The sequence below is a fragment of the Micromesistius poutassou genome (assembly GCF_964030765.1).
Source record: "Micromesistius poutassou genome assembly, chromosome: 8".
Classification (NCBI taxonomy): domain Eukaryota; kingdom Metazoa; phylum Chordata; class Actinopteri; order Gadiformes; family Gadidae; genus Micromesistius; species Micromesistius poutassou.
Genome location: NC_140278.1, coordinates 6,619,896 through 6,642,193, shown reverse-complemented (window position 1 = coordinate 6,642,193; position 22,298 = coordinate 6,619,896). Strand labels below are relative to the sequence as shown.

Sequence of the window (22,298 nt, the reverse complement as noted above, 5' to 3'; positions counted from 1 at the left end):
ACCACCAGACCAGTATGAGTATGGGACCAGAAAGGGTAACCTAGCCTCGTGAGACCATCCTAATCTGACACGTTCACATTTCAGTCCCTGGCTAAAGATCCGTCTGGCTGGCCAGTAATTGATTCCAACATATGGACTCAGTCTTACGCGGTTAAGAAAAACTCCAGCCAATCAGATTAAAGAACTAAGTGCCGCTCTTTCCAAGTCTAGTTGGAAGAAAAGCGATAATATCTCCTCTGCCTTCAGTGTACAATTCGGTTCATCTTTCAACATGGTTATTCGCACGATTACAGATAATTGAGTTTCGATTGCCGCGTCGATTGCTACACTTTTGTCGGACACTGCCATTGTTTTTGAAATGCAGCAGACTGTGGCACTGCACTACTTGCTTCGTCGTGACCTGAGAAAATGACCTTTTAGTCAAAGATTCCCCCACACTCACTGCTCCATCCACGTTACGCACTTGGAGGGTTGGGTCCAACGGGAGCGAGGACAGATCCTAGGGGCCAGGTGGTGTTCATCGAGAAACTTCCATGTGAGAAATCTGATCTCTAGAGGCAAACGGAAACATACTCTACAATAAAAAGGATGTGTGTTGTGTATGACAGACTGGTCCACTCCGGACCCGACCGGGGGGGGTCGCCCCACCGCGGCACGGAGCTGTCCTTCGCCACCCGGACGGGCACGCGGCTGGGCATCGAAGCCCACCTGTTCCGGGCCGAGACCACCCAGGACCTGTCCGTGTGGACCAGGCACATCGTCACCGGCTGCCATGCCTCGGCCGAGATGATCCGGGAAGTCAGCACCAGTGAGTGGTCCAGCAGCTGGGGGTCAGACCGTGTACAGGGAACATACACACGTAAAGAATGGAGATAGAGCGGTGCATGAGTAAAAGAAGACCTTTTGGGTCTTAAGGGAATGTTGGAATTTGGGGGGAAATTCTCTGTTAAATACAAACATTTCTGGCAACAACCTCTTCTCCCGAGTGGGTTTTCTATTGGATGCCCACCCTAGCCCAAGCGAGGGTGACGTGGGTTTTCACATCGTTTGACCACGCCCCTCGCACTTGGTCCTATGGAACCCAATGTGTCGCCAAAAAACGCCAAAACTGTCACCACTTCTTGGATTGATTTTGTTTTGTATTTGTAGGCTGAAGTACTGCTATAATTGGGGTTTACTTACCCTTGGAGAATGGACAATCATCTTTAGATTGACGACACTTTAAAATGGCAATGCAATATAACAGTAAAGAAACATCTAATAGAATCTAATACAATAGAAACATATTTGGGGGTGCACTACACTTGCATGCTCTCAACACAACAATACAACCACAGTTTGGGACAATTTGCTAAAAGTTGTAATTTGCTAAAAAAAACAAGCATTTCTCAGCCATATGGAGAATTTGGACAAAGTTGGACAAAGTTATTTAGAGAAAGGATTTGGGAATTTCCTTACATTTACATTTAGGGCATTTAGCAGACGCTTTTATCCAAAGCGACTTACAATAAGTACATTTGTCATAAGAAGTTAAACAATATATCGCCGTCCGTACAGTAAAGATGTTCAAGTGCAAGTACTAACAATCACCAGGCTAACCCCATTCCCCGTATACAGCAGTGATGGCTAACTACTGCAGATGCTACACAATTAAGTACATGCTACACAACATGCATACACAACAAGTACAATGAATGAATACAACCTGCATTAAGTTTGTTCATCAAGTGCCAGGACATGCAACAAACAATAGTGCAACAGACAAATAAGGGACTGAATGGCTATGTAGAGTCTAGGTGAACTCTGAACAGGAGTTCTATGTGTGTGGGTGTCTTGTGTTAGTGCACTGCACTGGGAACTGGCAGTCCTGACATATTGACAGTACCTCTCTCTCTCTGTCTATCTTGCTGTCTCTCTCTCTCTGTCTCTCTCTCTCTTTTTCTCTCGCTATTTCTCTCTTGCTATGTCTCTCTCTTGCTATGTCTCTCTCTCTGTCTCTCTGTGTCTCTCTCTATTTCTCTCGCTATTTCTCTTGCTATGTCTCTCTCTCGCTCTCTCTCTCTCTCTCTCTCTCTCTCTCTCTCTCTCTCTCTCTCTCTCTCTCTCTCTCTCTCTCTCTCTCTCTCTCTCTCTCTGTCTTTCCTTCTGAGGACATGATGTTGTGGTAGCTCCATTGTCTCCCTACGGTCCCACATCTCTATCTATAATTACACCTTCCCGAGTCACCAAATCCTGTCTACGCAAGAGTGCAGCAAACAGGTGGGCCGACCTCCTCAATGTTTCAGGATGTGATACATAACAACAAAATGCTCTCCCCAAATGAAAAACAAATAACAAAAGTGAGTCTGTTGTTGCAAACTGCTTGTTAATAGCTCTGGAAGCTTGCCCGCGTCTTTGCGACTAACGTAGTGTAGCTCCTCTCGCGCCGCCAGAGCTGATTTAAAATGCAGATTCCACAGCAGCTGCTTCGAACAAACAATGTTTTGCCGCAAGTGCGCGTTCAGGTTAGGTCTGAGGGGACGGTGTTTTCACCGGCGTTCGGGAAGATTTTGTCCCGTGAACATCGAGCATGACACTCATTGTGCGAACACAACGGCGTTGAGACGTATCTTGAAATCACCGCCATGTATCCTTAAATAACTTTTCTTTCCGCCGGTCGTTATGGCAACCCCACTTTCCTCCTCTAACCTAAAGTTGTGTTCTCCTGAGTCCCTTTGCAATCACACTTTGTTTTCCAATGTCTTTAGCACAGCTTCTCCCAAACCCCCTCACCTCCACCACCACCACCACCCCACCTCCTCCTCCACCACCTCCACCTTCAACGTCTCCACCCTCACCTCCACCACCACCACCTCCACCTCCCCCTCCTCCACCCTCACCTCCACCATCTCCACCACCACCCCACCTCCTCCTCCACCACCTCCACCACCCTCACCACCTCCTCCACCACCACCCCCACCGGCGTTTTCGGTGTCTGAAAACACACTTTTTTGAAACCAGGTCCCAGGTGACGGCCCTATGCGTTTTCGTGTTAGGATTCATGAAGACACCAGATAACAAGAGGTCATAGCCCCCCCACCAGGGGGCAACGTTAGATTTCCATATTATTTGTTTTGTTGGATTTGATTTGTATTATTGTAGCTTTAAATACAGCCCCTGGTAAATTTAATTACTAACTGTACATGAAAAAGTATTTTCTGCTCAATGTACAAGGTTTAACAACTGCTTTCTCCTCCGCTCGATACACAGGCTCCGCCTCGTTTTCTTCTTTTTTTCTGGAGAACCAGCGCCACTTAGAGGCTGTGAATATGTACTACAGTGTTTCTACAGCTAGTTGCGTTTTTGCAATGAGTCTGTCTTAACCGAGAAATTCCTGAAACGCTGCCAAGGAAAACAGAGGGGAAAAGATGGTTTTCGCCCGTGTGGACGGGGCCTGATACAAGGTCTGGGGTCTTTGTCTAGTGTGTGTCACACACTGCATGTGTGGAACAGTGTGGGTGGAAAGAGAAAGCAGATACTGTATTTGCACAGGCTCTGGTGGCTATGTGTGTTTGAAGTCACACACAATGGATGTCAATATCTATAGAAATATAGATAGATAGAACAATATTTGACATCCATTGTGTGACGGTGTGTATTATGCTACAGTCGTACCAGCGTAGGGCTGGAAGACGATCAGCTGTCTGCTCCCATTCATCTGTTTTGTATTGATCAGCGGTGACATCAGCACAATGAGGAGGTGCAGAGGACTGTGGTGTGAGGTGGGAGGATAACTGTGGTGTGAGGAGAGCTGTTGTGTTAGGGGAACTGTAGTGTGAGGAGAACTGTAGTGTGAGGAGAACTGTAGTGTGAACACCCTAGGCCATATAGGGGACACCTACCACTAATGGGTGAAATCGCCATTATACGCTGAAGAAGGGCGCATGGCCAGAAACGTCCGTTGTTGGCGATTAAAAGGTTTTGATTGAATATAACTGAGAGTGCTGTCCTTGCTTTCTTGAAATATTATTATGACCCGGGGGATTCAGCACCCAGTTTAAGTTATAAAGAAGTCTTGGTGTGAGCGTGTTACTTCCTATATTAAAGTATAGAACAGAGCACAATGCTGAACAAATACTCCAATGTCCTCGTTTACCTTGAGAAGCATGAGACGAGCATCACTTCACCGTGGTAAACAGGGCGCTTTCTCTACCTGGAACCGCACACACACACACACACACACACACACACACACACACACACACACACACACACACACACACACACACACACACACACACACACACACACACGAAGATGAAGCTCATCAGATAGGGGTTAGAGAGTGAGAGAAGGTGTGTACATGTGGTGGGAGAGAGATGGTGTGGTGATGAGAGGTGGGCTGTGCACGTGTCGACCCAGACCCAGGGAGCAAATGCTGCAGAGTGAGACTGGCCATGAGGCGCAGAGATTGTATCGACCCGCACTCTGCAAGACCAAACAAGAGCCGCGCAACAACACTGAGGTTACTGGAGGAGTGTGACAGGGACTTGCCGCCTCCATTATGAATGACGCCCAAAGCACAGGCAGAATACATTTCAGTGCATATATGTAAAGTGCAAGCCCAAAAAGAAGAAGTGGAATCCTGTGGTTTCTAATGGAGAAATATTTCAAGAAAGCAAGGACAGCACTCTCAGTTATATTCAATCAAAACTTTTTAATCGCCAACAACGGACAACAACAAGTAAATCATAAGTCACAAGTAAATCGTCATTATACCCTGAAGAAGGGCGCACGTCCCGAAACGTCCGTTGTTGGCGATTAAAAAGTTTTGATTGAATATAACTGAGAGTGCTGTCCTTGCTTTCTTGAAATATTATTATGACCCGGGGGATTCAGCACCCAGTTTAAGTTATAAAGAAGTCTTAGTGTGAGCGTGTTACTTCCTATATTCTAATGGAGCAAACCACACAGAGGCCGGGCTGTGCCTTTTCACTCACTTCATGAAGGACTCAAGTCTGTTTTGCATTTCAAAAAATGCCTTATTTTGCCGTCTGTGTCCCAACACGGCCGTGGGCTTTGGGCTTGATGTTGCAATCTTGTGTGTTGTGTTGTGGGGGAGGGGGGGGGTGGTGTAGGATGGTAGGCAAGCCTGGGTGCCGGTTAGTCGCCTCCAGAGATCAATCAATCAATCAAATTAAACTTTATTTATATTAGGGGTCATTGTTTTGGGTCAATCTATCCTTTTTTTTCCCACTGCTTAATGATCACTGTCATGTATTTGGTATTTTCTGTTCAGGGTAAAACTGGAATGTGTTAGTTAGTATGGAGAGGGGCTGGAAGGGTCCCAGTGTTCATTTCAATACAGCATAACGTAATAGGGGGGGATTGTATTTGCATCACCTGTCCCGAATGTCTGCCAATATTAAGTCTGGTAAAATGAAAAATAAAAATTGGGGTAATATTCACCAAATATACGAACATGTTCCCTTCAACGCTGAGAAAATATCCCTTGAATCGAGACAAGCGAGAACAACACCTACTGACCCCACCCTGGCCCCCCCCCCAACCCAAACCCTCCCCCCCAACCCAAACCCTCCCCCCCACACTCACTCACTCACTCACTCACTCACTCACTCACTCAAACACGGGGGCCTTTGTGTGTGTCTTCCAGGCTGCCTGTACCAGGGCCAGGAGTGCCGTCTGGTGGTCCACTACGAGCAGGGCTTCTCCGTGCTGGCCGAGCCCAACCCCGGACCCCTGGGGGCGGAGAGCGGGGGGGAGGAGGGCCGCGCGGCGCTGCTGGCCTACGCCTTTGAGAAGCTCCGCATGTCCTCCGACGACGGGATCCGCATGCTGTGCCTGGACTTCGGAGGCAAGGAGGGGGAGATCGTGAGTGTCCGCTCGCCGTTGTGGTTGTCGGCCCCCGGGATTGGGACAGATATTCATTTGTACTACCTATTTTTAGGTTGTACAAATGAAAAATCAATACATTGTGCCAGTGTTTGTTGAGAGAAGTAAAGGCACCATGTGTCGTGACCACATATATTGAAGAATTAATTCGTACAACCTATTTTTGCAGTGGTTGCAAAAAATGGATTGTACAAATTTCTTAAATTTTATTTGTATAGCCCTTAATCAACAGTACAGTCCCAAAGGGCTTAACAGGCCAAATAACAAGCCACGTCTTCAATATATTGTGCCAGTGTTCGGATACAAATTTAAGTCTTTAATGATTTGTCCACAAAGGCGTTACTCCAGATTGTTTTGATTGTTTGATTGTACCATGAGGGGAAATTTGGGAGAAGCAGCTTTAGAGAAACTTTATAGAAAGTTTAAAGGTCCCATGGCATGCTATTTTATGGATGCTTTAACATAGGTGTTAGTGGGTGAGTGAGTTACAGCCACTACGAGCCAGTCCCACAATGAGCTCTCCACAAACGTGCCGTTTTTAGAGGCAGGTCAAGGTGGAGGGTGGGGGTGTGGCCCTGAGCAGCTTGTGGCCACGGTACCATGCGCTAGTGTTTACAGTGGAACACTGAACACTCCGGGTGCTCTGGCGGGAGTCCTGGAGCTCTATATCTAAATAATATCATATTATATTTAGATATCTATATAATATAAAATATATTATCATGGTCAAAAGCTGTTTGTGCCTCCGGATGAAATTATGAATCTCAAACGACTGTGTCGGGTTCTCAGACGCCTCTGGTTCTTCCACTTCCACGTCAATATTAAGTACAGACTGAACCGCGAAATGGAGGAGAAGGGGATTGTTGCCTGCGATTGTTGCCCAGGGTTGTCTGCGTCGGGTTGGTTGAGAAGGAATTGGGAACCACGACATGGAGGAGAAAAGGATTGTTGCCCAGGATTGTCCGTCGGAGCCCCGCTGCCCGCTGGCCACCCTGTGGTGGCCAGCGTTTTCTCCTCCATGTCGCGGTTCCCAATTCCTTCTCAACCAACCCGACGCAGTCCAGTCTTTTCACCAAATGGGAGCTTTATGCAAGCTTGCGTTATTGTGTTGCGTGTTATGCGCCATAACACCAACAGCAGAACAGTTATCCAAATAACAAAGAACACGTTACAGTGTGTGTATTCACACACACATGTGGCGCTCGCACGGTCCTAGCTCATTGTCTCATTGGCGGGCCAAATTCTCTGGGCAGGCCAAGCAGAGAAAGGGGAGGTAACCTGGTCCCGTATGACGTCATACGTCTTGCATTTGTTTTCTGCCTTGACTGACACCATTACCATTTCTCGTATGACGTCATACGGGACTGGAAGCCAAATCGAAGCGTTTCAGCGATCCTTTTTTCAAAGACTAAGAGTAAGATAGCTACTTCTCGGTTTACACCTAATGCATGGGACCTTTAAGAAATCGTAATGGTGTCAGTCAAGGCAGAAAACAAATGCAAGATGTACAGGATTGGCTATTAGGTTATGAGAGTAATACAATCAAATGAAATATAATTCAATTAACTACATATTTGCATATCTCTCAGAGTGAGCTGTTACTTGATATAATTGATGGAGTAAGATAAGTCAAGTGAAAAAAGTGTCGGAAACTATCAAGCTCCACCAATTTAGGATTATTATTTGTTGAATAATTTTGGTATGGTATATCATTTTGGTATATGTAAGTTTTCTGGGCTGGCAAACAACCAGCAACATTTGTTAGTTAATAGTTGTTATTCTGCATTGGTTTATTAGGAATGGAGAAGCCATAACCATGTCTGGGGAGATAATCGTCGCTTTAACACCAATATGATTATGCGTGTCAGGTGTTTCATTACAGAGACAACACATTTAGTTTATTTGACAGGTTGATGAAGCCAAAGATTTGAAGGGTGTTGATTTTGTTTTTCTCTTTCGCCTTTTTTTATTTCACAAGGGTTCCTTATTGATTACGAGTTAATGAGGAAATGTAAACCATCCTAGTATTTTTAGATTACTTTACTATGAACGTGTGTGTGAGCACCCCCTCACATAGTCAAAATATCCAGGATCTTCAACTGTTTTAAATTTCTTCTTTTTTTTTCTAAAAGTATTTTGATGGCTTAGAGACCACGGTTCTTTACATGTTCAGAGGGAGAAATCATCTCTCTCTGCATCACTATCCCACAGCTGCTTTCAATTCACAATGTGAACAGAGTGAAACAACGGCCCTTACAGCTATGACCTTGCGATTAAAACTATCATCCATGCATCATCCATTGTTGTTGATGGTGCGAGTGATTTGTTTGACTGTGAATTAAGATAACAAACTGTGTTTGTTATCTTAATTTTTAATATAACCTGGCCCTGACTCACTTGGCTAATGCTTGACTCATCCGTTGGATTATTCGTATCATTCCGTTCTCCTCTGCGCTTCGTGTGCGCTTCGCAGAGGCCTGGGCAATAAAATAAATGATTGTATCGTGATAGACTTTTGATATCAATATCAATTTAAAACATGGTCAATATATATATATATATATATCGATAAGAGACCACAGAATCTAGCAGCTGGGTTTGTTGCACAAACACGGTTCCATACTTATTTACAATATTTGAGTGTTTTTCATTGTTGTATCGACATTGGAGTATTTATCAATGAAGAACAGTGGAAGGTCATTAATTGTTAAACAGAAGTGTTTAAATCCAGCATGGTAATTCCTAGTCTTTTTAGGTCATTAAAATTATCGATATCGATCAATATGATTATTATATAGTTATTTCGTGATGTCTTTCAGCCACATCGCCCAGGCCCAGGGACAGTAAGCGCCATTCTGTTCCAACAGTTTTCTTAAACGTGTATCTTCTGTATCCTGCCTCCTTGCCTCCCTGACCTCCTCGTTCTGCCCTCTCCCCTCCTGCTTTGTGTTCCCAGCAACTGGACCTTCACTCGTGTCCCAAGCCCATCGTCTTCATCCTCCACTCCTTCCTCTCTGCCAAGATCAGCCGCCTAGGACTCGTGGCCTGACCACGGCCTTCTCCTCGTGGCCTGACCACGCCCTTCTCCTCGTGGCCTGACCACGCCCTTCTCCTCGTGGCCTGACCACGTCCCATCGTCGTGGCCTGACCACGCCCTTCTTGTGGCCTGACGGCGCCCTTCTCCTCATCAGAAAACAAAACAAACTAATAGAAACCACAGAACCGACTTATGGAGAACCTCTCTGGACCTGGGTACGGGGAAGGGGGGGGGGGACGTTGTTGTGTGAGGGAAGTCCACGTTATTTTTTTGGTCTCCCGTATGATGTCGTTCAATGTCGCTCTGCTCTTCCCGATGCTGGAGCCGATGCTGGGACCAATGTGCGGAGGGGCTCCTCCTTTCCCTGCGGAGCTGAGCGGAGGAAAGCAGGCGGAAAAACAGGAGCCTGTGGAAGTGTGGACGTGAGGCACCCGGTCACGTCTCTTTTCAAAGGAGAGGAGACGTGACGGACGTTCAGATCCACTGTGTTAAGGGTTCCACAAGACAACTTGGACTTTAAGTGGTTTCTTTTTATTTTTTTATTTAGAGAAAACGTATATGTATCCGTCTTTTTGCCAGGAAAAAGACTAGATTGTAGAAAGTGACAGTGTACAGGATTTAATGTGAAGAGTTTGTTGAACTATTTTGCTTTCCAAAAGCTGCAAGCATAAATTGAATAGCAATGGAAGATGAATATGATGCAGTGAGTTTCTCCTGAAATTTCAAGTAAATGTAGGTGTTATCATAGGCTAACATCCGGCATATGTGTTTATGATTTGAGTTTTTATCGCAGGGACGGTAATATGAGAAATTGTTTAGCAATTAACATTTTGTGACCTATACAAAATGTTAATGATAAACATTTCCTTCTTTCAGCTGACCACAAATTGCTTCAATAACCTCAACATGACATCAAATTGAATTGCTGCCAGGTCTGCAAGTTTATCTGAGTTGTAGCACATGAGTGAAGTACATTTTGAAGTCTTGGTTGATTTATCAGCAACCTTATTTAAATCACTCCTATTTTAGCCTATAGTTTTCTTAACATTCACCAATGAACCAATTGCAGAAAGTCTGGGATTATGGCTGGTATCCAGACTGCTCATTGATCAACCATGTATACTATTATTGATGAGTGATGATGAAAATAAGAAGAAACCTTTACTATGCATGTGGCCTATATCCATGGTCTGACTAGACATGAGGATAGGAGAATGTGGAATGTCATTCCGTAAAATGTTTCCTACTGTGTTTCACTTCTGAATAATGAGTAATTCTCAAGTATGGTGCCGTTGTATTTCAAGTATGGTCCCTGATACAATTCCAATCATAGCATCACTATCGTTGCACAAAGCGGCAACGGTAAAACTTGTTTCTTAAAAATGTGTGACAAAATAGTGTTTTGTGTCTTCAAAATATCTGCTTGCCTGAACATTCCTTGTGCCTTCCAATGGCTGTCCAGAGAATATTTGTAATGTTAATTTCCCACTGAAAATGTGATGTCACAAAGTTGTAGCAGGTTGACCAGAGGTCAAAAAGTCGGTGTGTGAGAGCGCAGTTTCAAAGGCAAGAACACTTTTTAGTTTTAGTTGTAGAATTACTTTGTTCATATTTTGTTAACTCACAACTTTATTTAAAGCCAGACAGATGTATAACAAATATCCATTTTACGCAGTCAAATCACACCTGGCAGTGGGGAGGAATGACACGGCTAAATGTTGTCTCGTACCATTCATCACTGAACAACAGTCGGTGGCGAATATGAGTTTCAAAACGATATTGTTTCAGTTGGATGGAGCGTTCTGAGACACTCTGAGACGATGTTGGAGGTAATTGGATGTCTTTGGCAGCTGTTGTACCTTCATTAAGGATGTTGAAACCTAGCGTTTGATCCAAGGCTGTGCACATCAATCAAGTATTTAACAAATACTTGATTGTAAAAAAATTGTCACTCATTGCAACCAATAATAAAACAATGCTGCGGCTAATTCTTTGCCAGGTGGAAAAGAGTTGATCTGTTGAAGAGAACGTTGTTTATTTGCTGTTAAAGATTTCTGAAGGAAGTGCAATTATTTTACTTTTCGGGTGGATTATGCTGTAGGGATAAATGCATGTGTGGGAGTGTGCGTGTGTATGTGCGTGTGTCTTGTAAATGTGTCAGACTTGTGTGCGTGTGGGCGTTAGTTGAACACTTGATTAGATAGGGATGGATCAGCAAACTCAGCAGAAAGCATGACTGTGTCCCCGGTCGAAAGAGATTGAGGACGAGGAGTTTTAAGCAGACTGAGATGATGACCGAAACAATCCACATTGTTACTCGATCACAATGAAACTAGATGTCTTCATGGATCCACCCTGGCATTCACAGATACATGTGGAAGGGAAATGATACCTCTCACTCAGACACAGACACACACACACACACACACACACAAAAAAACACAGTAGGGAGCTTGCATAACAGTTATTGTTTCTGGATGATTGTGTGCTTTAATCATATCGTTGAGGGTGCAAAAAAAGTGTTTACATACTCATTCAAATGTCTATCCCTCCGGCTCCATTCCATTCATTTCTCCTCATAACAATGGCTTCTGCTTGTGGGCGTAAACAAACACACGCACACACACACACAGACAGACACACACACAAACACACTCACAACGCAGCTCCATGTGTGCACGCCATGCAAGGCATACCCACAAACCTTATCAAGACGATGCATTGAAGCACAGAGGAGTTCACTCTGTCTGTTCAGCAGAACTGCAGTTATAGATTAAAAGTAGCATTAATGTTGCCGTTTAGTGACACAGTACGTACTGTGTAAAAGGTAATGTATATGTTATTACCTTTTACACACACATAATAGGCTACCATCGAGTACTTTGGCCTACATTGTGTTGAAATGACAGCAGAACTCCAAATTGCCTTTGTGATTAGATATCAGTCCTTTTTCATTGTCTTGCAATTGATTTCATTTCCAAATTTTAAAACAAAATGTTCCTCCAGGGGACAGCCGACATGCGAGAAGACCACCGGTTTGGAACTGATGCCGGGTTGGCAAGGAGCAGTGTGTGCATTTAGTCCAAACTAATGAAAGAGAACATCGCTGTGCTTCTGAGCCAGAGAGAAATCCACATCCTAACACACAAGAGATCAACTCTGAAGCCTCACTGATAACACACACACACACAGCCACACACACATCAGTGTTTTCTATTGAGACGGGGAGAATAGGACTGTAAGCTTCTCAATTGGTGCATTGGGTCACTGCCAAATTGGCAATTAGCATAATAGAGTAGTGCATGTGTGAGGGGTTGTGCATGTGTGTGTGCGTGTGTGTATGAAGGGGGGCACTTCAACAATACCCAGAGTTTGTGTGTGTGTGTGTGTGTAATGTGAATGAATGGCGTTTGTTTGTCCTCTGTCTCCTGCTGCATTCCTCCTCAATGACTGGTCCTCACAAGTCCCTAACACAGCAGGGAGGATGTGTGTGTGTGTGTGTGTGTGTGTGTGTGTGTGTGTGTGTGTGTGTGTGTGTGTGTGTGTGTGTGTGTGTGTGTGTGTGTGTGTGTGTGTGTGTGCGTAAGGTTCAATCACTGTACGTCTATCTCTATAGTCACTTGCATGTTCAGCCCCCATGTTGTGTTTTGAAGCTCCTGTTATTCCAAAGCGGTGCATGTTATATTGTTGGGTCTTTTATTGTTTAGGTTTCTCCTCGTTTCGCTACTGCCAAGCAAAGCATGCAGAACAGAGGACAGCCATCTTGCCGTTGGGGATTCATTACTTGAAAGGTTTTCACAGGCTTAGCCACCTTACCAAGTTCATCCCAAATATATAAAGAGGGTGAACAATAGACACTTTGAAAAGCTGTAATAAATCTCGGGATGAAGATTTGAAAATGAATTAGGGTCTTTGTCAGTCTGACAAATGATTTGGTTTATTTACTTTTTTTATTACATACTTTCTGTATTGTTGTTTTCACCATATGTGCAATATGCTGAAAAAATTCAAACTAATGGCTTTCAGAATGTGATAGGATCCTTATAGATATATGTATAATTAAAATGATTGAAATGTATGTATGTACAGGTATGTATGTACATGTCAGGAAAAGCTAAAAGGCCAATGGGTGCACCATTCCCTTGGCTCCATATTAATGCAGCTGATGTAGGCCTCCTAGTGAGCTGCCTTTACATCTCCGCTCTCTTAACTGCAACATCCAGAGACCCAGTACGTTAGAACCTTCTTGAAGGAGGCAATCCTAAAATTAGCTCCAAAGAAAGATAGAAAAAACATGGGACACCAACAGAAAAATGTGCCTGCGGGCTAAAGACACAATCGCAGGCAGACTTAGGACCATCCATTCCGCTAAATCCTACATACGGCATCGTGTTTGTTTTCACGCTGGGTGGGTTAAAAAGTAATTTTGAAAGACTGCTGAAAAGACACCAAGATATATTTTTTGACTCCCCATGCCAAGCTGAAGGATGGTTGAGCAAAGACCTTTCAATATTATATTATCTATTATTCTGTATAGCCGGCTCAGTTCATCTGCAGAGAACCCCTAGGGACCAATGAATTATCAATTTACTTTATTAATGACACACTATTATAACACCTCAGTAGCCCCTCAGCCAATGACTTGTCTTTAACCCGCGATCCTATACCTCTATATTATTATAATAATAATAATAATGCAGGGCCATAATATATTGACTGGGTAACACCATGCAGGGAAATAAGACCAACTAAGAATAGGAGGTGGTGGTGGTGGTTTATCATGTTTGATTCGAGCCCTGAAGCAACACAGGGCCTGTATATATATATATATATATATATATATATATATATATATATCAGTGTGTGAGCATGCGTGTGCTTTGTGTGTGTCTGTGTAATAGCAGGGGGCCGGACAGAAATCCATAACAATTTGTAAAAAGAGAACGAGGAAAACATGGACGAAGACACATGGGAAGATGGGTTTACAGAACCCAGCTGAGGTGCCGTTGACTTTACTGTGAAACACAGCCCTTGCGTGTCTTACAGCACGGCTCCCCGCCGTCTGCCGAAGCATTCCCCGTCTCTAATGATCTCTCACTGGTCCCCTTCACTTCAATCTGCCGGCAATACGTAGCTCAGCATTTCAGAGGCACTCACTTATATATTCCCTTTTAAATAAGGGTTTTATGCAGCCTTCTTAATTTTTCATTGCCACCCTTTTGCGGTTGCAGCAGCAGTAGCAGTCGGAGTAATTAGTGGCTATATGGCATTAGCAGCATTGGAGCCACAGAAATGTGACAGGTTTAATGTTCATAAAGCTATGAAGGATTTGTCGAATGGGCGGTATGTCAAATGCAGAAAAAGCAATGGAGGGAAGATCTTATATATTGTATTCTTATTTTTCTTCCAAATGTAGCGTTCACTCATTCATTGAGCAATAGGCCTATGTCAGCGTTGAACAGGATGTATATTATGTGACTTGATCACCTTACATTTAGGTGTTAAAAAGGCAAGAAATATGAATGAATAGGGGATTTTCTACCTTTTGGCTTTAGCTCTACGAAATCCACATCATCAGGAGTTGCCTTTTCCGTGTGTTGAACCCCCAAACCAAACCTGAGACCCTGGTAAATCATCAAGGGCCAACATCATAACATTGGTGTTCTAAGGCCAGTAACACCTAATAAGGGTGCATTCATTAACCCTTAATGAACATTAGTTAATGCAGTCATACTCAATAACCAACAGTTAACACATGGCGTAGTAATCGCTGACTAATGTGTTCATGTTACCTTACTGATGAATAAGACACACAATATGCGTGTCACTTTGTAAAATGTGACCCTGGTGGTCTTATGAGGCAGATTACAATCTCCGGGCCTATGCTCGTCAATGAGCCACGGTCGACTCCCCACTCGGCAGTGAGATCCGACTCAGGGAGAGATTATCTCCTCCAGTTTCTAGTTTTTCAGTGGGAGACACAGGTAAATCTTTTGTATTGTTTGTTGATTTCACGCTTGAGCTGACCCACCGCCGTGTCGGGTGTGTTGTATTATCCACCAACATGGAATGAGAGGAGAGGAGAGACGGAGAGCCAGACGATCAGCATGCAGACACTGTGCTGCACATATATACAGAAGATTACACAAGCTGTCTTTATGAGGACAAGGATTTATGTTACACTCGACGTGTTAGTGTGTGTGTGTGCGTGCGTACGTGCGTGCGTACACACACACACCTGACTCACACCTGACTAATCGTGCACACTGAAGATGTGCACGATTATACTTCATAACACGTTTATGATAGTCGAGACACACACACACCTCTGTGACTCCCACGATCTGAAAGCTTTCAAAGAGATGACAAGATGACAAAGTATCAAAATTTCTCATTCCTTCTCTTTATCACTCTCCCATAATCCATTGTCTGAGCAATTCTTTTTCATGCCTACTCTTACTGCCAGTAACCATCATCTGAAGGTGAGGATGAAAGATAAATCCCTATATGGGTCAAATGACCATGAATCCCATTAATTTTACAACGCATGTCAAACTGGGATCACGTCGGGGTTTAATCAGGGACTTTATATTATCTTTATGGTAAGAATTGTGAAAGGCTTCACCGTCTCAACACCACCAGTGCTACGGTAATGCGGTTATGAACATAAATGTTAACAGATGGATTTTAAAAGAACGATCCCAGTTATCTTATAAAGTCTGTCAGAGGGGATGGAACAAAACAGCCAGATGGAACATTATCTGTTTCATACATGGGGGAACAGCTCTCCGTAATCAGTCCCATGCGGTACGGATGTGTCGCTGAAGAGGGCGAGGTCACCCGGTTCACGCGGCGTGGAGCCACGGTGCGTGTCAGGGTACGGAGAGATCGCACGCACAACGCAGATACACTGATGACAGAAACGGAGTATCAGAATGAAAACAAAAAATATTTGCTGAGAAGATAACATTTTATTGTTGTCTTGAGGAGGGATTAATATGACGCAACTGTGATGATATAACATTTAGAGCGGATAATACCAGCGGAAATAACATCACAATTTAGAAAATGCGTTTAAAATGCGGGAAATAAAAACGGCACACAACAAAACGAAAAACCCTAATGGAAAAACAGATAGGGAAAACAAATAACAGACATTGATAATAATGATACGGTCTCCAGAGTAAAATAAATAGCACACAATTGAGGTTTGCATTGATTAAAACAGGCAAGACAAACACAAGACAAATTTAAAAGGAGAACTTAAGAAAATTAGGCAATTACTCCCAATGGCTCCCTGCTGGGCCATGCATCACCGCGCGCACAACATGGGTCTGTACCGGCGCGGTCGTGTTCGGTCCGACTGCGAATCCCTTCAGAGTCACACGATAACACTACTGTGTGTTAGACGTGGACATATAGAGGTAGGAGTGTCCGAGCTCATGGTAGAAGACCCTCGCTGGCTGACCAGACTTAGAAAATTTACAATCTAAGGGGTCTGGAGAATAACTCAACAGAAGTATTGTATTGGGAGAGGACCTACAAAACAAACAAGGCCTTGTTGTCGTCCTCTCTTGCCGAGAACAAAAACCGCAGACGTCCTTAACGACACGAGCAGGAACCATTTCAACGCAGTGCCGCATTTCTTCAGACGCAAACATTTGGAGGAGCACTTTCAGCGTCGCGTCGCCACGGTGACGGATGGAGCCTCGTCTTTTATGACCTCCGAAGACATATAGTCGTACAAAATGTTCCCTACTTCCCCGTTCTCTGCTTCTTTGAGGACTTCTCCAGCTCCCAGTCGATAACCTAAGGGGTTAAAGGTTCAGTTCAGACCAGAGGGTTTGTGGTTACAGCGCCACACAGGGAGAGCTCAGGGACAGAGTTAGCGGGACCAGACCCAGGCCTGTGGGAGGGGAAGGCCTACCTGTTTGGCGTTGCTCTTGGCCGCCTTCTTCATCTCGTCATGCAGACCCCGAGACGTCTTCAGGTCCTTGGAGCAGAGAATCACTTGTATCAGACGCAGAACTTTGAACTATTCCCTTAAATTGTCATTTAATTCCAACTATTCTGGATTTAGTACCAGTAGTTTGAACTATACTGGATTTAGTTACAGTAGTTTGAATTATTCTGGATTTAGTACCAGTAGTTTGAACTATTCTGGATTTAGTACCAGTAGTTTGAACTATTCTGGATTTAGTTACAGTAGTTTGAATTATTCTGGATTTAGTACCAGTAGTTTGAACTATTCTGGATTTAGTACCAGTAGTTTGAACTATTCTGGATTTAGTTCCAGTTTGCGATAATGCATATGAAACATGCCACCTATGGTGTTATTCAGAATACATATAAACAGCAATGGACGGCCTTCTAGTTAAATAGCAGCAAAAGTTATACTGACAAGTGCTGCACAGTTCCCCGCTCAGGGATGAATGAATTATCCATCTAATCTCATGTAACCACCTGTGTTTCACCTGAGGCTTTGCCTTTACTTTAACCCTTGTATTTCAAACTCTGTGCATCCACCCCAACAGCCTTCCAGGGCATTAATGTACTTTACTTTAAGGTTAGTTTACTTTATCATATTTGTGGATAGACATCGACCTTCAGTTAATTGTAAAAGAAGCAAAGATGGCTCTATCACCCAACCTGAATGTGTTGTATTCACAGTAGTGATCGACCGATATACCTTTTTTTTTCACCGATTTTTTCTTTTTTTAAAATATTTTTTCCCAGCATGATTTACAGACAGTTCAATAAATGTTCCTTTTTTAAATTGAGACTTGTAACATTTGTTATCATTGTGTCATTTTTATGATATAAATTGAGGGAGCAAAAGCAGGATCGGCTCCAAATATCGGCAATTTCTCAGCAGCCCTTTGACAGATCATAACCAAACTTGGTACATAGATGTATCGGCCCTAAAAAGAACATATCAGTCGATCCCTAATTCACAGCACTGTGTGTTCTGTCCACTACCGGCACAAACGCGGTCAGTTTAATTCAGAGGGGAAACCGAGCGAGAGAGCAGCGCCGCCGTGAAGTGAGCGCACAGACCTTGAGGTAGAACTTTGAGATCTCAAACAGTCTCTGGCTGCACGCACTGAAGCACGCGTGTCCGGCGGTGACACCGTGGTGCTCCAGCGTCTTAGCCACAACCTCCTTCAGCATCTGGGAACGCACAACACAACAAACACACAACACAACAAATAGGGCATTACGTTAGTGTACGTACAGTCAGTGTGTTGACACAAGACCTTGACGTTCGTCTCGGGACAAAGTGTCACCCCGCCGTCTACCACTGCGAGCCGAGAGTCACTTGCAATCACTTGTATGTACAGCAGGCCCCACTGCCGCATACACTACTTGGTTTGAGTGCTAGACTCTGCAAGGGGTGGATATCTCAAACATAAAAGGAATCGTGTTTTTAAATAAAGAACATTTCAATGCGTCATTGAAACCTGCAGACTCAAAACGTTGCCATTTCACTCACCAAAGGGGTCCTGTTAATCTACATCCTGAATAATCTCATAGCTCTGCATATTCCGTTTTTTTGTTGCTCTTTTCTGAACTCATGTCTGGGTGATAAGTGTGTTTGCACTATAATCAGCAGAGCTCAAGGTCTTCCACGGCAGCCTTCAGATTGTGGAGTGCATGTGGAGCTAGTGTGTGTGTGTGTGTCATCTTGGCAGCTGTGCACTATCGTTCACAAGTCACTGATGTGGGCTGGCCTTTTGTCTCACGCAGGCAAATCCTGTTCCGTTTAGCTTGAGGGGACGCAGTCCTGATGCAATTTATTCAGTCCGCAGAACATTGAATCCTGTAAGAAATGCACTTCATTATGCCTTGGTGTATCGGAGTGTGTATTACAGTGCCACCAAGCATCAAGTGTTTAATGTGGGTCTATTTGAAAAGGAGCAGGAGCTGAAATGTGCTACATATCTGATCACCAGCCTGACAAGAGAGCAGATTTGGAACGAGAATGAAAAGGCATCCCTATGCCAATGTAGGACTTGTGTGAAAAACTCAAGGGAACCATGACACCCTTCTTTAGAAGCAAATCAAAAACACAGTTCTCCAACATTAACACTCCATAAGACACACGCATAGTTCATACAGATATCCTCCCTCCCTCCCTCCCCCCCCCCCCCCTCCTTACCCTGTGATGCTTCTGGGAGCGGGACTCCTTGGCCTGCTGGTCCTGGCTGTGGACCTGGGGCGTCCCCTGGTGGTCGGGTCCGGACATGTCAGCCGGCGCTGCGGGAGGCTGGCCTGACAGGGAACAGAGGCGTGAGGGGGATCCAATGGGGTGTGAGCGATGGGCGGTGAGCATGGTCAGTCCCGTCTTCCATAGCCTCCATACAGGTTGTTATGTGGTCGTTTGGATTAGATGGGCACTTTGGAAATGTGTTTGTAGCCGCAGCAGTAGAAAACAAAGGAAATATCGATATGAAGGACATTATAATGGGAGTACAATCACAACTCTATTAAAACAGTGCATTGCAAATAAAATAGTAATATGGTAATCATCATAAATATTGATGTGATATTTCTATGAGAGTCGTCTTCGGAGCTCTTCGGTGGGTGAATATTATCTTCTTTGTGTCCCTTTAGGCAAGGTCTCAGCGAGGGGGATTTTAATCTAACAGAGACATCTTTTTAGGCTTAAATAAAACCCCAAATCTCTGTCAGCTCTGAAGTACAAAGAAGGCCAGCTATAAATGGCCTTCCTGGTAATACCAAGAATAAGCAGCTCCAGGAAACACAGCCATAGTCTATTCAACTCTGCTGGGCAGTTATAATATTTATATTCTGAAATGTTTTCAGCGTGTGAATGACACAGAGCCCCCGGGATGCTCCCCTCAGTAGACCCTTACTATATACCCAGCACTGTCGTCGTACGACCAGCACAGGTGTCGCTCATAACACTGATTATGGAGTCCCTCCTTTTATAAACCAGGGCACTGGCGGTAGACTAAGGCTGCATTCCAATAGACATACTACCGTACTATTTAGTATGCCGGTAAAAAGATGGAGTATGTCCCAATGCATAATAGGGAAAAAAAAGACCAGGATGTTGTTCTACATCCAGTCGCGTTTCGCAGTATGCAAGCCATGCATGCTTTTTGGCTATTCTGCCCCACAGTCCTCTGCCCAGCAGAAAGACGTCACGTTGACTGAGCCCGCGAAAGTGGATGGATGGCAGTAGAGGCGTGCTAACCAGCGAAACCACCTGCAGTATGTCCCAATTGTATGGATACTGCGTGTGCAACAGTACGTACTTTGTAAGGGTAGCTGCATTTCGTATTACAATGTACAAAAAGAAAAAGTATGCGATTTGGAACGCAGCCCTAGTCTACTACCTGTGCCCTGGCCTGAAAAGAGCAGACCATGATTACTTTAATGAGCGTCACCTGTGTTTGTCCGACGATGACACCTCTGTTAAGAGGGTCCATTAGCGCAGAGAGAGCCACATGATCTACAGTGCATTTTCACGGTTAGAGTCCGCTTGTACGCTGCCACTGTCCTCGTGAGAGACGCTTTGTCCACATCCACTCAACCAGTAACAACCAGTGCCCAAAGTTTGAACTTCTATCATAGGCAGTACATTTTTTATAAAAAAGTTTGGATATATCCAGCATTCATATCTGATTTTCATGTTCAGAGCCTGTTTGAAAATGTACTACTGATATAACGCACCTTTTCAAGGCAAGGACAAATTGATTAATACCACCTTTGTCTAAAAACTGCATACCCATGGTTTACGCACAAATGTCCGTACGCAGCATTGAATAAATGAGGGATCAGGAGGACAGTGAGAACTCTTTGAATGGAGGTTGAAAGTCCTGTTTTTATGACTACTCTCCTATGAAGTATTTAAGTATTTAGAAGAGGGATATTTTTCAGCATTTGAGCAATGAACTATAGTGACGGTCGGGTAGCGGACACAAAAAAAATATCACTTTGTATCAAGTCAAGTAACATAAATAAATCTTAAAATTACATTTTAAGATTTAAGAAATAACATGAAACAGGAGTGCTAAACATGTAGCATAGCAATCCCTGACTTTTCGCTCTACCTGATGATGTTCGTCTGGGGGGAGGAGCCAGAGAGCTGGGTAGAGTGGAGGCAGAGGACGATTGGGACCTGATTGGCTGCTGCCTCAGTGACCTCACCGAGGGGTGTGTCCCACTGCTGCCGCTGCTCTGTGAGCACAGAGAGTCACTGCTCTCTGACTTCACCAGCCTGGGGGGAACGGAGACAGTTAGCAGCACAATAACATGGAGGAAAAGACCTGCCACCAACACACACACGTATCATACACACAACACACACAACATTGATAGACGATTCACAAGACGGACACACACATACTTCATAACTTGTTTATGATAGTCATATTTATGGACCACACACCCTCACGTCGGAGATAGACACACACACTTCATAACACGTCTATGATACTAATATTTATAGAACACACTGACAAGACAGAGATAGAAACACACATACTTCATAACACTTTATGATAGCAATATTGTATATATTATGGACACACACACACACACACACACACACACACACACACACACACACACACACACACACACACACACACACACACACACACACACACACACACACACACACACACACACACACACACACACCTCTTGCGCGGACCCCCCAGCATGGCGTCCGCCTCGCGGGACCGGCGCTTCAGCCGCGCCACGGCGGCGTTCTGCAGCTGCAGCAGAGACTCCCCGTCCGGCACGCTGCCCGGCTCGGAGGGCACGGCGGGGGAGGGGACGGGCGCCGCGGGGGCGGGGCTGAGGGCGAAGGGGAGGGGGCAGGGCTCCTTGGAGCAGGTGGTCTGCGTCTCGAAGCGGATGAGGCGCGACTGCAGACGCACGAAGCCCAGGTCGCGGTCCAGAGCGCTGTGCTTGTGCTGGTCCAGGCAGAACCTGCGCCAAGAACACAAAGAACACAACTTGGGAGTCAGCTCTGGAATTCATGTCGGCCGCCACCCCCCACCCCCCCCCAAAATGCCAACCACCGCCAACGGGTGAAGCCCACTGGCCCAAAGATTCCCGTTTTCATTTTCATCAGTTGGTAAATGGTAAATGGACTGCATTAATCTAGTGCTTGTTTCAAACCAGTGGCCACCCAAAGCGCTGTACAATATTCCCTGACATTCACCCATTCATGCACACATCGACGTTCACAGGCGACAGCCAGCTCGTCTGGAGCAGTAAGGGTGAGGCGTCTTGCTCAGGGACACTCGGCTAGGAGGAGCCGGGGATCGAACTAAGGTAGAGTGGCCAACCCGCTCTACCTCCTGAGCTACTGCCGCCCGTGATGATGCAG

At 44.7% G+C, this 22,298-nt stretch overlaps 2 protein-coding genes across 2 annotated transcripts in view; one reads left to right on the top strand and one right to left on the bottom strand.

The window, feature by feature from the left end:
• Nucleotides 1-10,896, top strand: part of sntb1 (syntrophin, basic 1) — a 29,312-nt gene extending 18,416 nt beyond the window's left edge. The window contains exons 6-8 of the mRNA XM_084472379.1: nt 609-808; nt 5,654-5,871; nt 8,849-10,896. Coding sequence (XP_084328505.1) covers nt 609-808; nt 5,654-5,871; nt 8,849-8,941 — 511 coding nt within the window. The 3' untranslated portion in view covers nt 8,942-10,896. The remainder of the gene's footprint in view (nt 1-608; nt 809-5,653; nt 5,872-8,848) is intronic.
• A 5,070-nt stretch (nt 10,897-15,966) lies between these two features.
• The window catches only part of mtbp (MDM2 binding protein), a 30,351-nt gene continuing 24,019 nt past the window's right edge, over nt 15,967-22,298 (bottom strand). The window contains exons 18-23 of the mRNA XM_084471426.1: nt 21,602-21,895; nt 21,010-21,176; nt 19,089-19,201; nt 17,987-18,100; nt 16,857-16,922; nt 15,967-16,738 (exon numbers count right to left, since the gene is read on the bottom strand). Coding sequence (XP_084327552.1) covers nt 16,685-16,738; nt 16,857-16,922; nt 17,987-18,100; nt 19,089-19,201; nt 21,010-21,176; nt 21,602-21,895 — 808 coding nt within the window. The 3' untranslated portion in view covers nt 15,967-16,684. The remainder of the gene's footprint in view (nt 16,739-16,856; nt 16,923-17,986; nt 18,101-19,088; nt 19,202-21,009; nt 21,177-21,601; nt 21,896-22,298) is intronic.